Here is a 14,734-nt window from a genome sequence, read left to right as displayed (position 1 = left end):
GGTATTCATGTTTGTGTGAACTAGATTTTTTTTTTCTGTTTCCTTTCCATGGGAAAATCACATTTTCACCAGAGTGTTTGTGGTAGTGCCATGAGCCTTGAACAAAATTTTGTTTTATTTTGACTACTAATAAGATTGACATTACTTTAAAAGCAAAGAAAAGAGCTGAAAGGAACACACATGTGAAACGTTGACTGTTGGATGCTTTGTGTTCTGAATATAGGAGCTAGAAAAAACTCAAGATGACCTGATGAAACATCAAACCAACATTAGCGAGCTAAAAAGAACCTTCTTAGAAACCTCAACAGACACTGCCATAACGAATGAATGGGAGAAGAGGCTTTCCACCTCCCCCGTGCGACTGGCCGCCAGGCAGGAGGATGCCCCCATGATCGAACCGCTTGTCCCTGAAGAGGTCAGTAGTCAGGCTTGTGGTCAGATTCACATTCTGTTTACCTGCCTTCCTTCTCTACAGGGTGTGGAATTGCATTTGACAAGCTTCTGGGTAGAAAATCTCTTTTCCTACCTATGTTTAACCTGAGCTGAGATGCTCAGTGCTCCAAAAGAAAACTGCAAAGTAAAATGATTAAAGTGGCTGAGGAGTGAGTAATAGCATCAGATGGTTCTTAGGGCAGGAAGCCGCAGAGAGACTATCGGGAAAAATCAGCTGATTCTGACCATAAACCTAGATTTTATAACTGAGAGAAATCAGGGTATTCTCTTCATGATTGACACTTTTTCCGCATATGCTTTCTACTTGTGCATTGACAAACACTCTGAATACTTATTCTCATCAGTTCTAAGATGAGGCCCATTGAGATTGTTTGACTAAATGGTAACCTGAAGTTGACAGCATTTCAGGACAATTTTACTCTGAGATATTACACCAGGCTTTTATTGATATAATAAGAGTTTTGTTTGATTTTTATTTATAATTGATTATTTTAATTGATTTATATTAAGTTTTTTGTTTTTTGTTTTCAAGATGGTGTCTTGCTCTGTCACCCAGGCTGGAGTGCAGTGGGGCGATCTTGTCTCACTGTAGCCTCCACCTCCCAGGTTCACGTGATTCTCCTGCCTTGGCCTCCCAAGTAGCTGGGACTACAGCTGCCCTTCACCACACCCGGCTAATTTTTGTATTTTTAATAGAGACGGGGTTTCGCCATGTTGGCCGGGCTGGTACCAAACTCCAGGCCTTAAGTGATCCACACACCTTGGCCTCCCAAAGTGCTGGGATTACAGGCCTGAGCCATCGCACCTGGCCAAATTTATAATCAGTTTCTAGTAGGTGTTTTGTGGGGAAAGTAGTGGCCAGAATTTTTTTTTTAAGTAAGGTTATTTCACACACTTTGGCTGTGCATTTAAAGAGATTTTTTTTTGAGACAGAGTTTTTGTTTGTTTGTTTGTTTGTTTATTCTTGAGATGGAGTTTCACTCTGTCGCCCATGCTGAAGTGCAGTGGCGTGACCTCTGCCCCCTGGTTTTGAGTGGTTCCCCTGCCTCAGCCTCCGGGGTAGCTGGGACTGCAGGCATGCACCACCAGGCCTGGCTAATGTTTTTGTATTTTTAATAGAGGTGGGATTTCAACATGTTGGTCAGGCTGATCTCAAACTCCTGACCTCAAATGATCTGCCACCTCAGCCTCCCAAGGAAGCTCTTTTTAAATGTACAACCAAAGACTGAGGATTCAGCTGGTATTACTTCAGGGCTCCCATTGTGTGGGAACCAGAAATCACTGTAGTGCTAATTTGACTGTCTACTGTTAGACACCATGTTGCTTTATCTCTGTTTCAAAAAAAGTAGTTTTTGAAAACTGCATCTTTTTTAGCATTGTATTGGTTAACCTCCTTTTCTGTAAGACCACTTTATCGGGAAATATTTGTTCAGGAAACTGACACAGAGTAGAACATTAAAACTTAGGCTTTGGTGAGAGAAAAATTCTTTAAACAGTGTTCTATATGCGGTGCTTAAGTCCTTGCAGTAAAAATAAGAATTCAATTACACTTATTGTTGATCATGTTCTAAACCTTTTAAAGCTGTTTATCAAAAGTAATCAAGAACTCACTCTCACTATGTTCATGACAATCCCAAACCTAGCTAGTAAAAAAATAGGTCTATATCCATTTGAATTACTTAAAAGGGACCCTTCTATGCAGAATAAATGAAAAGTACAATTACCAACATATTATTGTACCATTAAACTTCAGTTCCATTCAAACTGCTGCGTTTCAAGAGACAAATTTCACATTCAGATTGATTTAAATAATAGTCCTTACAATATTAAGTTATGCTCTCATAAATTTTATTATAATTGGTTAAGTTTGGCTTACCCTATTTCTACTATCTTTTGGAAATAATTTCCTGCCTCTAAAGATATCAGATACTGGATAAAATTACAAAAACACAAACTAGCCACCCCAAACAAAAGAAAACAAAGCAAAGCTAAAAGCCAAGTAATGGCCACTTTGAATGAAAGTTTAGGGAACAACTTAGAGAATTTAAAGGGTGGTGCTAATAAACAAGGGAACTTCATAAGTCTAGGCCATTAGACTAGTAAGATAATTTTTTTACATCTGTAAAACCCTAAACATGAGAGAATTAACATTTGATAAGCCCAAGGATGTTAATAATTTAAGGAGTGTTTTGAATATATTGAACTTTCCCTGGATATTAATGCTTTTTCTGTGTTAGTGCAGAAAAACTGAAGAAGGCCAAGAAAGGATTTTTTCAACATCATTAAGGAAGAAAAACATGCCCTCTGCAGAATGGCAAAGTTGTTTGGTTATTTAAACTGGAGAAGAGCAAAGGCTGGTGTCCTCACTGCCTTCAGCTTCTGCAGGGTTGTTTTGCAGTCCCTCAGTGCTCTGTCACACTGTGAATGGAGACATAGCAGAAAGAGCTTGACTAGATATAAAGAACTCATTAGAAGCAGGGCTGAGTAACCCTGCTTATCAAAGGAGCCCTGTAAAGGATCTCAAAGGAGCTTCAAGTCCCAGGGGGAAAGGGATCTCTTTAGGTGTCAGGGTGCTGTGCTCCCTATGACAGCAGGGCCAGGCAGAGTGACCTGTCCTCTCTTCTACTCTTCTCCAGGACCTCATAGTCATCGATGATACCGAGTTTATACTCCAATCGAGGGCCCTGTAGATAGCCTTCAGAACAAACCAGAAAGTTCTTTTGCTCTAAATTATTGCCAATTTCTGTATTAAAACCATAGTTTCTGTTGTTTTTGTGTGTGAAAAGCACAAAAGATAATTTTAGCCTTTTTTTAATCCTTTGTATGTTATGCACGTAGAAAACATACTGGTTTATAAATATATAACCAAAAGATTTTTATTTTGGAGGGGATATTTTTTAAGGTAAGTTACTAATCTGATATTACTCTATTTTGTAATAAAGCCCACTTCAATTAAACAGTGATCAACCAGTTTAGAAAGAAATCCAGTTACTTCTAAATGGAAATATTTAACTTAATTTTTAAAATTGACATCTCTAATAAAGTAGTGGTTATTTTGTGTCAGAATCACAAAGAAACTTAGATTTGGTGACTCCAAACTTATGACGTCCCAAAGCTTAGTTGGTTGTGTTTTTGTTTTTGTTTTTGTTTGTTTTTGTCTCAGTGACAAAATGGTATTTTGAAGAAAAAAACCTAAAGATCTTTTGAGTTTTAATGTGACCATCTTTTTTCTTTATTTTGTTGTATCTATAGTAGTTGAATTGTTATAATAATTATTTCTATAAAATGCTACCAATTTATGAACAATTCAAAGAAAATTTTAGTTAGAATTATATACAGCAAGCTAATAATGATGATTATGTTCTGAGAATTTTGTGTTTGTTTCCTATATAAAATGGAAATTTGATTGCCGATTGTTTCAAGTTTCAGATATTTGAGTTAATAGTAGACAAGTAGCAAGGATGCCCCAAAGCAGCAAATAATATCTAATTTTCATTTTTTTTAGAAAATAGGCAAATAAACTCACACACAGGGCCCACCAAACATAGGAAGGGCAGGCATGTGGTATGTGCAGCGTGCCCAGGTACAGCCTCTGTCCACAAACCCTTCCCATGACAGGCTTTCAGGATGCATCTAAGCCTTGTCCATGTTAGAGTTATATTCCTTAGTGGTTACTTGAATACCAAAAGTTTCCAAATCACAATAAAAAAGCAGTACCTACTGGTACGTATGCTGCACCAGTATTGTCCTTTTTTGTGAGTGCTAGTTTTACAGGTGTGTTCACTGTACAGTAATTCCTTAAGCAAGACAATTACTATAGTCAGTTCCCATGATTTGCAAATTCTGTATTTGCAAATTTGCCCATTCTCTAAAATTTATTTGTAGAAACTTTTAATCACCCAACAGGAAATGACACTTTTATGAATTTTGTGTGCCAGTATAGGGCCTTGTTTTCCAATTATGATATTAAGATTAATAACTTATAATGTTTAAGTAACTAAATGAAATGGTTGGGCTATATATCTGACTATATCCTAACCCCTTATGAAAGTGAATTTTTAGATCACCTTTTCTTTATCAGTACCTCTTCACTTCTCTATTAACTAGACTAACTATATTGGGAGGTTGACCATATATAGAATTACATTTTAAAATTTACTCCCTATGTTACCTGTTTATGTTATTGAACATACACAGTTTGGAATGTAGACACTGTTAATATTTTCAATTATAAGACATAGGCATTTTTTAAATTAGTTGGTTTCAGACACCAGGATATGCTGAAAACCACTGTTTTGCTGGGGGTTTTGTGAAGCTTTTATCTTAGGAATAATATTTAGCTCAGTGATTATAATTAGAGACCTAGCACGGTTATTCTGAAAACTACCTATAATTTTGACCTTTCCTTGCTGTTTCTCATTTCTGTTTGCAAAAGAGGCTATGATTAAAAGCGAAAAAAAAAAAAAAGAAAACAAAAAAGGAAAAGAAACAAAATCCACATTTAATGATTCCACATGGTACATTTTATCTTTTCCAATACCGTCCTCCAAAATGCAGCGGGACAGAGAGTTTTTGTTTTTCCTTTTATTTTTGTTTTCCTCCTCTGAAAATGACTTATTTGTTTCTCATTAGAAAGAGTCATTTGAGAATGATACTATCAAAATCTGTCAGTAGGTCCTGCAGAATATTCCGACGTTCCCCTACAATCTCTTGCAAACAAATGATTAAATGTAGTACTGGTAGATTTTTAGACAAAAAGAAATTTTAAATAGCTCTCATAAAATTACATTGTTTGTAATGATAAGATGTATTTTAAAAGTTTCATTCATCTAGAAACTTTGAACTTTCCATCATTATTTTTAAGTTAATCTTCCAAAATATCCTTTCTGTCCTTGCTCTGTGAAGTTGAACACTTGGTTCAACTTAGGCATGGTCGCTAATGTATTGCCACCTGAATTGTGCCTATTTAATACTAGAGAAAAAAAAAAAAAAAAGTAGTTCAAAAGCAAAAACCTAATTCCTAACATGAAATACTTAATATTTCTTAATTTTTTATGTTAAAGTATGAATTGATATACTTAATTTTCCAGCAAGATATTTTGAAATTGACTTTAAAAAATTATTAACCATGTTATAAAAGTTCAAATAAAGCCATTGAGTATTTTGTGTTTACTTGTGGGACAATAAATCAATCCATGTAAGTATAACTGGGTTTATTTAAATTAGCGGCTAATGCAGTGACATTGTGTACATTTCGCTACTCTGTAACAGGCAGCACCTAAATAGGGACTACAGTAAGATGCTTGTCAGAAATAGAAGTCAGGCTTAATTCCTAACTTAAATTTTTTACAAATTTCTTAATGCTTTATTTTTAATACCCACTTTTTAATACCAACATAAACATGGTTTAAATGCCAAGAATAAATGCCTTTATATTGTTCTTGTATGTTCTGTGTTTGTAGAAATGAAGAACATTTGAGTTATATAAACCCCGAAGTTAACCCCAAAGTTTTGGAAAATCTGAACTCTTTGGAAAAAACTAAATTTTGAGGTAGTTTCAGATCATTTTTCAAATGCATAAACAATAATTTACTCCTTCAGGAAGAAAATGAATGAATATTTTGAGAATATATGAGATGATAGATAGATAGAATACAATGAAAGAACTCCCTTCCTAACTTGCCTTTTTGGAAACTGTCTACTTCCTCTTCTCCAACCCAACCCCCTTTATTCAAACAGACCAAAGAAGAAACAGAGATTTCTGAAAAAGTTATATTTTTGCAGCAAGGAAGCGCTCCATTCCTTGAGTCTCAGGTAAAAACCAAACATAAAGGATTTTCCAGAAGAAATTGGTCTTCAGACTTCAGTGTCATTAAAATGTTTTTAGTTTTTATTTTCCCTTTTAAATTTATCTTGTTTAAAACCAAGGTAGGTACATAATTTGGAGTTAGATTCTGGGGAAGGGAAAATTGAATTTTCTTAATATTTTAGTTAGCAGTTATGCATCATTTCTTTATGGCTTCTAATCCAAGCTGATTTTTCTCTGTATGTTGTCATTGACTGACTTTTGAATAATAATCTTGCTGAAATGTTGTTTTCTTGCCTGTTTTTACCTGTAGAGTGGTGCTAATTTAGATGATGTTGATTGATTGTGAAAGTTCTGAATTCTTATTGGTTTCCCCACTAGCCAAGTGTGATAAAGAGAATGCAGGAAGGAGACTCTGCTGACTCTGTGGTTACTACTCGTCAAATAATTTTCCAGAAAACTGTCCCATCAACCGTAGAGGTTATTCTTTCAATTCATTTCATTTAATCTAGCAATAACATGTAGATCAACCTGTAGTGACTTTTTTAAAGGCACACATATTTCTAGATTTAAGTTTTCAGGCTGTAATAAACACAGAAGTTTCTAGAAAGCATCTAGAAAGCAAGGCACTCACCTGCTCCTGGTTTGATATCTCTTCCCTCTGTAATCTGTGAAGCTATTAACTTATCTGGTCACATTGTGTTCTGCCTCCCTGAATACAAAAGTTTCTTAGCTTTCATTTCTTTTGCCTTACTGGAACTAACACTAAAGAAAGTGAGAGAGAAACTCCTGAGACAATGAACTTCACTTGTAAATAAGATTAGAGTGGGCACAATGGCATGTGCCTATAGTCCCAGCTCCTGGGGAGGCTGAGATGGGAGGATCACTTGAGCCCAAGGGTTCGAGGCTGACCTGGGCAACATAGGGAGACCCCATCTCTTAAAAAAAAAAGTAAGACTTGAACAATGTGCAGATCACTACAAGAGACTCTAATAGTGTCCGTTTTGTGGGAAGTATTTCATTACAATGCCTTGAACACAGTCACAATCGATATTTATTGAATAATAAGTGCTATCATGGATTCAATTCCCTATATAAGAAAATACAATTTACGAATATGGAAAATACTTACATAAATTTGTAGAATGTCGGGAAGTTCTTTGTAAGAACAATAGTATATGAAGTATAGATTATATTTAACGAGGAAAACTTTTTATCCCCACACACATAAAGCTAAGTAACTTATAGAACAACATCAATAATGTTATTTAATCTTGAAATATAAAATGATCCAAAATTTATCATAAGAGCAAATCTGTTCTTCAAAAAATGTACTGCAATCTATGTTCCAGTTTAAGTAAGTTGCAACTCTACCTACCGAATGTATTCTGAGCTGAAGTTTCTAGTTTATCATTTCAGAGAAGAGATTGCAGCCATAATTATTAGATAATAACATGAGCACTGTACAGTTCCATCACAGACCTGCATGTAGCAGTTGCCCTGATTTTCTTAAAGGGTTCTTATTTTAGAAATGAGATACCATCAGAATTTCTAATTTAGCTTTTATATTTCAAATATAGGGCACAGAGGATTGGGTTATTGTAGACAAAATACCAACTGAGGTAGTTGATGGTGATTCAAAAAAGATTGTGACTTACAAGGTGGTGACCGTGAGCAGTAGAACTGGTGACCTCCCAGCCGACATGTTAAAATCTGGCACTATTAAAGTGCATAGCTTCGAAGACTTGGCTCGAGAAATGCAACTGAAAGAAGACAGCAAACAGAAAATATACACTCTAGGAAAATCCTATGACACTGTCTCCGGGAGAATTGTTACTATGACTGGGAAAGCTAAAGAGGGTGAGCAAGTGGGACAGCCCTCCACTGTGGAAGCACTTCAGAAAATGGAGAAAGAAATGTCAGAGTCCGTGAAGATCATTCCCGGCCTGGCAGAGTGTGAGGTCCTGGAAGCCCTCGCTGATGAGAAATCCAAGAGAGGACCCGAAGTGCAGACGACAAAGCGGAAATTGTCCGAATCTCTGGCGCCCATCAAGGAGGCTGAGTCTCGCCAGCAGAGTCCTGAAGAAGATGACCTCAGAAAGGCTCCACAGCAGGGGAAGGATGTGGCTGTCCTCCCTGGCCAGGAAGGCAGACGCTTCAGCAAAACAGAGCAAGTGCCTGAGAGTGAGGTCTTAAAAGTGGGCCTTTTTGGTCCCCGAAGGAAGAGCCTGTCCGAATGGAGATATTCCCAGGAACCAGCCTTTACCATTGCTACTGCTCGTTACGTTACCGAGTCGTCCGCCTCCCGAGTAGTGGTAACCAGTGTCGCTCATTGGGGCCACAGTTTGCAATTCCAGCATGACAGTTTTTGAGGCAGTCCCCTTCCACCCCAAACCTTTCCGTTTCTCTTGCTGCCTGGCTTTATGTTGACAGCAGCCAACCCAGCTTTGTAATTTTTTTTCATGATTAAATCAATACTGCAGTGCAAAGTCAGCATTAAAACACTTTCCATTTTATTTCCAGCTCCCTGTCCCCAAGATGTGATAGTGCTGCTGTGGCTTGCAATGAAGGGGAAAAAAAAAATTATCTGCTTAAATCGGCGCCACCCTGATCCTAATAAGTCTCTCTGCTTTACCAAACAAGAGCACCTGGTCACCCCAGTTTTCTGTTTTATTTCCCATTCTTTTCTGTTTCCAAACTCTCTGAGATTCCTTCATTCTTCCTCCTTCCTGTCTCCTCTGCCTACGATTTTGTCTAACAAGCTGTGAATGTTTATGTGCCTGAGTTTGTGTCTCTCTTTTGTGCTTGACTCTGCCTTTCTTTGTTCACTCAGACTAAGCAGTCTTCTGGGGAAAAGCTCATGGATGGCTCTGAAATCTTCAGTTTATTAGAGTCTGCGCGAAAACCAACAGAATTCATAGGAGGGGTTACTTCTACTTCTCAAAGCTGGGTTCAGGTGGCCATTTGTTTTCGTCCTTGGTATTTCTGAATGTGCCCACGTGCCTTTCCTTACCCTTTTTTGGGCGTGAGTGTGTGTGTTGCATCCAACTGGCTTTTGCCTTCAGCATCTCAAAGGTGTCTTCACTTTATTGTCCTTTGTGCCTGCTTGGCATATCTGTCACATGCCTTTAGTTGCATCTCAAGAATGTACTTCAGATATTCAAAAGGCGATCATATTGAGACTTTTTAATGGCATTTAATTTCTAAAAGCATTATGTCTCACCAGTTGAGTCTAAGAAAGCAGCCAAAACCAACGTGAATGCGCTGCAATGCTTTGGTTTTTGTTTTGTTAATTGCACTTTATCCTGCCTTCCGTTTGTTTTGCGGATATCCTGAAGCCGCCGCACAGGTTCCAGTGCATGCAGCAGGGGCAGGGGCAGGGGCAGGTATCAGAGATGCCAGTGAGAGGAATGAAAGCTAATTGATATTTTTGTCAGTGTTTCTGGTTATAAGCACTTGATGCTGGCTTTAGACATCCTGGCGAGTGGCGGCTTTAGTTATTTTCTGACCTGTGGTTGATGGAAGGTCACACTGATGCCACAATCTCTTCCCATGCAGAAAATGGAAACCAAGACGGAGTCCAGCGGAATAGAGACAGAGCCCACCGTGCACCGCCTGCCACTTAGCACTGAGAAGGTGGTGCAGGAGACCGTGTTGGTGGAGGAGCGGCATGTGGTGCACGCGAGTGGGGATGCTTCTTCCTCGGTGGGAGACAGCGGGGATACTGCAGCACAGCCCGCATTCACGGGTATTAAAGGGAAAGAAGGCTCTGCCTTGATGGAGGGGTCTAAAGAGGAAGGAGGAGAGGAGGTCGCTAAAGCTGTCCTGGAACAGGAAGAGACAGCCGCTGCTTCCCGTGAGCGACAAGAGGAGCAGAGTGCAGCCATCCATGTTTCAGAAACTTTGGAACAAAAACCTCATTTTGAGGTAACTAGTAGTTAATGTTACTTTTATCACTAAAATAAAACTGAGATAGGATGCCTGGAAATTTAGATCAGCTAAGTGATCTAAAAAAGGTGGAGCTAAGTTTAATTTTCTGCCTCTCCCGTGTATAGTGTGTTTCTCCTCTCATTTCCTTCTTTCATACCTATTAGGAGTCTCCATGCTGATTTCCAACTTTGGGGTCATATGCAAACATATCTCTTAATTATTAATAATATATCTCCAGGAAATGGTTTCTACTCTCACTGAAATTATTATAATTGGCAGTAAAGTTGGGAAATGCAAAGTTGGCCAAGATATTAGAAAATGTGATACATTTCTGATCAGTGCACCTTTCCAGAAGCACCAAAACCATGCTTTGCCCAGGTCCTAAATGCCAGCCCTGTATTCTTTATCCTCTTCTATTGAGATTCCTGAAGTATTTGGAGGAGTTAATGTCTCATTTTTAGTTTTTTCTTTCTAAGAAGTTATTAAACAGAGAACTTAACTTTTTTTCTTATTGGCTTTAAAATGTTTGTCTTTACTTAGAACATTTCATATAAAAATGCTATAAGAGTCTAGGAGACTGTTTGACATGTGCGTGTTGTATGCCTTGTTCCCCAGCTTACTCTCCACATAAACATTTATTGCATACTAACCTGTGCTTATAACTACCAGAGAGGAAAAGGAAGAAAACAGTGTGTTCATGCAAACTATAACAGCCACTCTGCTTACTTCCCTTTGGCACAGTCCTCAACGGTGAAGACGGAAACCATCAGTTTTGGCAGTGTTTCACCAGGAGGAGTGAAGCTAGAAATTTCTACCAAGGAAGTGCCAGTAGTTCACACCGAAACCAAAACCATCACATATGAATCATCACAGGTTAGATGTTCTGTGAAGACCGGAGCCCTGGCTCCTCCTTTCACCCCTCTGTGGCCTAGTATGTTTGCATAGAATTGCATGATATTTAATTTATGAGACTTAGAGGATCCAGCAACCAGACCATCTCTATTAAAAGTGATGCAATAGCGGTCATTTTATTAGTGATCAGGGAGCAGCAGGTGACTTAACCAAGTCTTTATGTGTCTCGAAGTGTAGAAAAATACTCAAAAACCTGTTTCCCTAGCTGCAGAGAAAGACAAATATTCACTCACCCATCCACCAGTCACATTTCTGAAACCTTAGTTTTTTTGATGACAGTTATCTCTGGTTGCCCTTAGTTCTTATTCTTGGGAGCAGCTCTCAGACTCTGAAGAGCACAATGATTATATAATAGGAGATAGTGAAATTGTCGTAATGCCTTAACTAACGTAGCCAACTTCTGAAGAGCAGGTGTGAGCACCTGGATGAGGGATCTATTCCTCTGCTGCCTTAGGTCGATCCAGGTACAGATCTGGAACCGGGCGTGCTGATGAGTGCACAGACGATCACATCTGAAACCACCAGTACCACCACCACTACGCACATCACCAAAGTAAGTGGAGTGAGAACCCAGAAGAGGATTCCTTGAGAGTGAGCTGGAGGAAGGTGCTTGTTCAGAACTCCTCACAGGTTGGGCTGCACAAGCACAAGGTGGCTTGACGCTCAGGATGCCAGGATAGCTGCAAGGGCAGCTTTTACAACCCCTAGATTTCTGATGCTCTTGTCCTCGTGGTCGAGTTCCCCTTTAGGAATATACATTCTGATATCCTAAGCTTAATGCTTACTCCGGCACTTGGCGTGTGGTAGGTGTTCCAGAAACACAGGCCATCTGGACCCAAAGACCTCCACTCTGTCCTCACCTCTGGAATTAAAAATGTTAAATAACTGCCATAGAACTCTAATTTCAATTCTCAAAGAATGAATGATGTTACTTAATGCTCTGGCAGCATCTTCTGCCATTTCCCCGCACTGAACCATGGTGGTTCCTCCCAGTGAGTCAATTCATAAAGCTTCTCTTTGTGTCCTCCAGACTGTGAAAGGGGGCATTTCAGAGACAAGAATCGAGAAGCGAATAGTCATCACAGGGGACGCAGACATTGACCATGACCAGGTAGTATGTGTGGGATGGTAAATACCCTGGCAGAGAAACAGAGAAAAACCTGTTGGCCCTACAGTCTCAATGCTACTCCTCTAGTCCAGCATGTATTCTGAAAAAAATTCCGAATTAACTTTCCAATATCTGATTTATGATTCCTTTTGTAATCATTGTACCTCATTTGTAAATTGTGGATATAGATCTAGCTCGTAAGTCTCCACCTCGCCACTGATCATGCATGTTCCACCTCCTTTTTGTTTCTGCCCTTCTGTGATTTCCCGGGGATAGGCGCTGGCTCAGGCAATTAAAGAGGCCAAAGAGCAGCACCCTGACATGTCAGTGACCAAAGTAGTGGTCCATAAAGAGACAGAGATCACACCAGAAGATGGAGAGGATTGACCAGAGGTAAGAGGTGACGCCGATTCTCTAGGCTTGCCTAGGCTGGCATGAGGCATGGGGCACTTCCCTCTCATCCTTCACCTGATCCCTCCTTTCCTCTGTTCTCTCACTGGCATTTGTCAGGCTGGTTACCAAGACGATGGAGAATTGGTTTACGGGTTTGTCTCACATTTAGAGCTTCCATTCCTGTGGAGGTTTTGCATGCACTGCCAGTCGGAGGATAAAGGAAGAGCAGAGTCTATGCTTGTGTGGTCTTCCTGGTGTTCCCTTTTATTCCATGGCCTGCACTCTTTCATTATCCAGATTTGTAATGTCAAATTTGATTTTACTTGCCATGTGGCCTAATTGGAACTAAGGCAGTTTTGCTCTGAGAGGCTCAATTTGTGTGTTCCGCCTACTGGGGAAAGAATATATACCCTTTTCTCCTTCCGAGGGCAACATTATCCCATCGTAAGCTTTCTCTTCAACTATGTTTGATTATAGCCTGTTTATGCTTTGGTCTTTGGTTTTGTTTTTTAATTTGAAAGCTGAGCACTCACTTTCTCTTTGGATGTCTTACATTTCCTATATTCTTTGGGATGATTTTTCTCCCTAGTGTTGCACTGTCTCAGGAGGAAGCAAAAAATGCAGTCTTGTGGTCCTTTAGAAAACACATGCCTTTCCGGTGGTTGCTTGGCCAGCGCCATGAGCAGACTGTATCATCTGTGTGTACACAGGCTTGTCATGCATACTCACCTGCCATGCGAGATCTCATGGGGCCGTCAGCGTTTCTGAGCGGGCTTTGAATGCTGAGTGCAGCAGTCGAGCGACTTGCACAACTTGGTGATGTGATAAAACGTTTAAGAGATTTAATGTATCAGTAAATTCTCTAACATTGGTTTAAGAAACAAATTGATGTGTGGCATCTCTTAAAAGAGAAATACCAAAACCACTCATTTTACTCAAATGAATAATATATTTTGGAAGAGAGCAAAAAAAAAAAAAGAAAAATTTTCTTCCATGAGCTTCAGCCACGTGGGCATTGTTGTAATTACTTAAGAGAAAGCATCTAATTGGCAGTGACTTAATGCTAGAATGCCGTGGCATCTTGTCCAAATGAGCATTCTAGCCTCCAAGATACTTTTTTTGTGCCCTTAATCTGAGAAAATCTTTCAGCTGTTTTCAAATGAGTAACTAATCCCATCTCTGTTTTGCAGGAATAACTTAGCTTGCACATGAATGCAGTCATGCAAACCATTAAGAAAACCAGAGCCTATATGGAGTTCCCTCTTCTAACCCAACTGACTTGTATCTGTCCATGGAAAATTTCAGTCCAGAAGAATTGACCTTGACCATTACTAAAGACACTGGCAGAGAGATCTTCCCATAATACAGCAATCTGATTCAGCATCACTAAACTGATAATGCATGAAGCAACGATAAAATTACAAAAGAGCAGCATTTTTAATTTTCACAAAATGTCTCAGTTTTCAGCTATATCTGCACGTTCATAACCAACAATATAAACCGTGATCTCATGTAACACATACACAATTCATGCCTTTCATAGTTTATTATTATTAAAGACTAAACAAAATGGCAATTTCTTAGGTAACAAACCTTTTGTTTACAATTAGCGAAGATTACCCTCAAATGCTAGAAGCTGTCTAGGTCCGTCCGGTGTGTCAGATTTTCCCCAGGTTAGATGTGCCAATAACCAAGTTTATTCAGTAAACAACTTGTACTTGTTTCATCTGGTTTTATTACTCTCACCCATAAACATTAATGACTCTCTGACCCTCTGGAAATATTTAACGCTTCCAATCTTGCTTTGTGTATCTCATTTAATTTGTTATAAGGTAGTACTGATTTTAGCATATTAATGCGATTTCTTCCTTGTTGTTTGCTTTGGTCTGTGTTCAATCCGGAGAGCTTTTCAGAGTTCCCTAACAAGTCCTAAATATGTAAATTGTCATTATTTTGGGAAGAAAAACCTGTATTTTTGTTAGTTTACAATATTATGAAATTTCACTTCAGGAGAACCTGCTGGGCTTCCTGTGGCTTTGTTTTCTTAGTTTCTTTTTCCATGTATTTTTTAATTAATTTTTCTTCTTTTACTTGAAAGTGTTTTATTTTCAACTCTGGTCCATATTTACATT

General features: G+C 38.8%; 1 protein-coding gene across 2 annotated transcripts in view; it reads left to right on the top strand.

Moving 5' to 3' along the window:
• The window catches only part of EPB41L3 (erythrocyte membrane protein band 4.1-like 3), a 184,018-nt gene extending 169,789 nt beyond the window's left edge, over positions 1-14,229 (top strand). The window contains exons 16-23 of one of the 2 annotated variants that reach the window (XM_011957807.1): positions 224-415; positions 9,093-9,215; positions 9,818-10,186; positions 10,931-11,062; positions 11,556-11,654; positions 12,132-12,212; positions 12,486-12,602; positions 13,793-14,229. In XM_011957807.1, the coding sequence (XP_011813197.1) occupies positions 224-415; positions 9,093-9,215; positions 9,818-10,186; positions 10,931-11,062; positions 11,556-11,654; positions 12,132-12,212; positions 12,486-12,596 (1,107 nt within the window). In that variant the 3' untranslated portion in view covers positions 12,597-12,602; positions 13,793-14,229. The remainder of the gene's footprint in view (positions 1-223; positions 416-9,092; positions 9,216-9,817; positions 10,187-10,930; positions 11,063-11,555; positions 11,655-12,131; positions 12,213-12,485; positions 12,603-13,792) is intronic. The other variant, XM_011957808.1, reaches the window with a different exon arrangement.
• The last annotated feature ends 505 nt before the right edge of the window (positions 14,230-14,734 follow it).

The sequence above is a fragment of the Colobus angolensis genome, unplaced genomic scaffold, assembly GCF_000951035.1.
Source record: "Colobus angolensis palliatus isolate OR3802 unplaced genomic scaffold, Cang.pa_1.0 Scaffold45, whole genome shotgun sequence".
Taxonomy (NCBI): domain Eukaryota; kingdom Metazoa; phylum Chordata; class Mammalia; order Primates; family Cercopithecidae; genus Colobus; species Colobus angolensis.
This window is presented reverse-complemented; position numbering and strand designations above follow the sequence as displayed.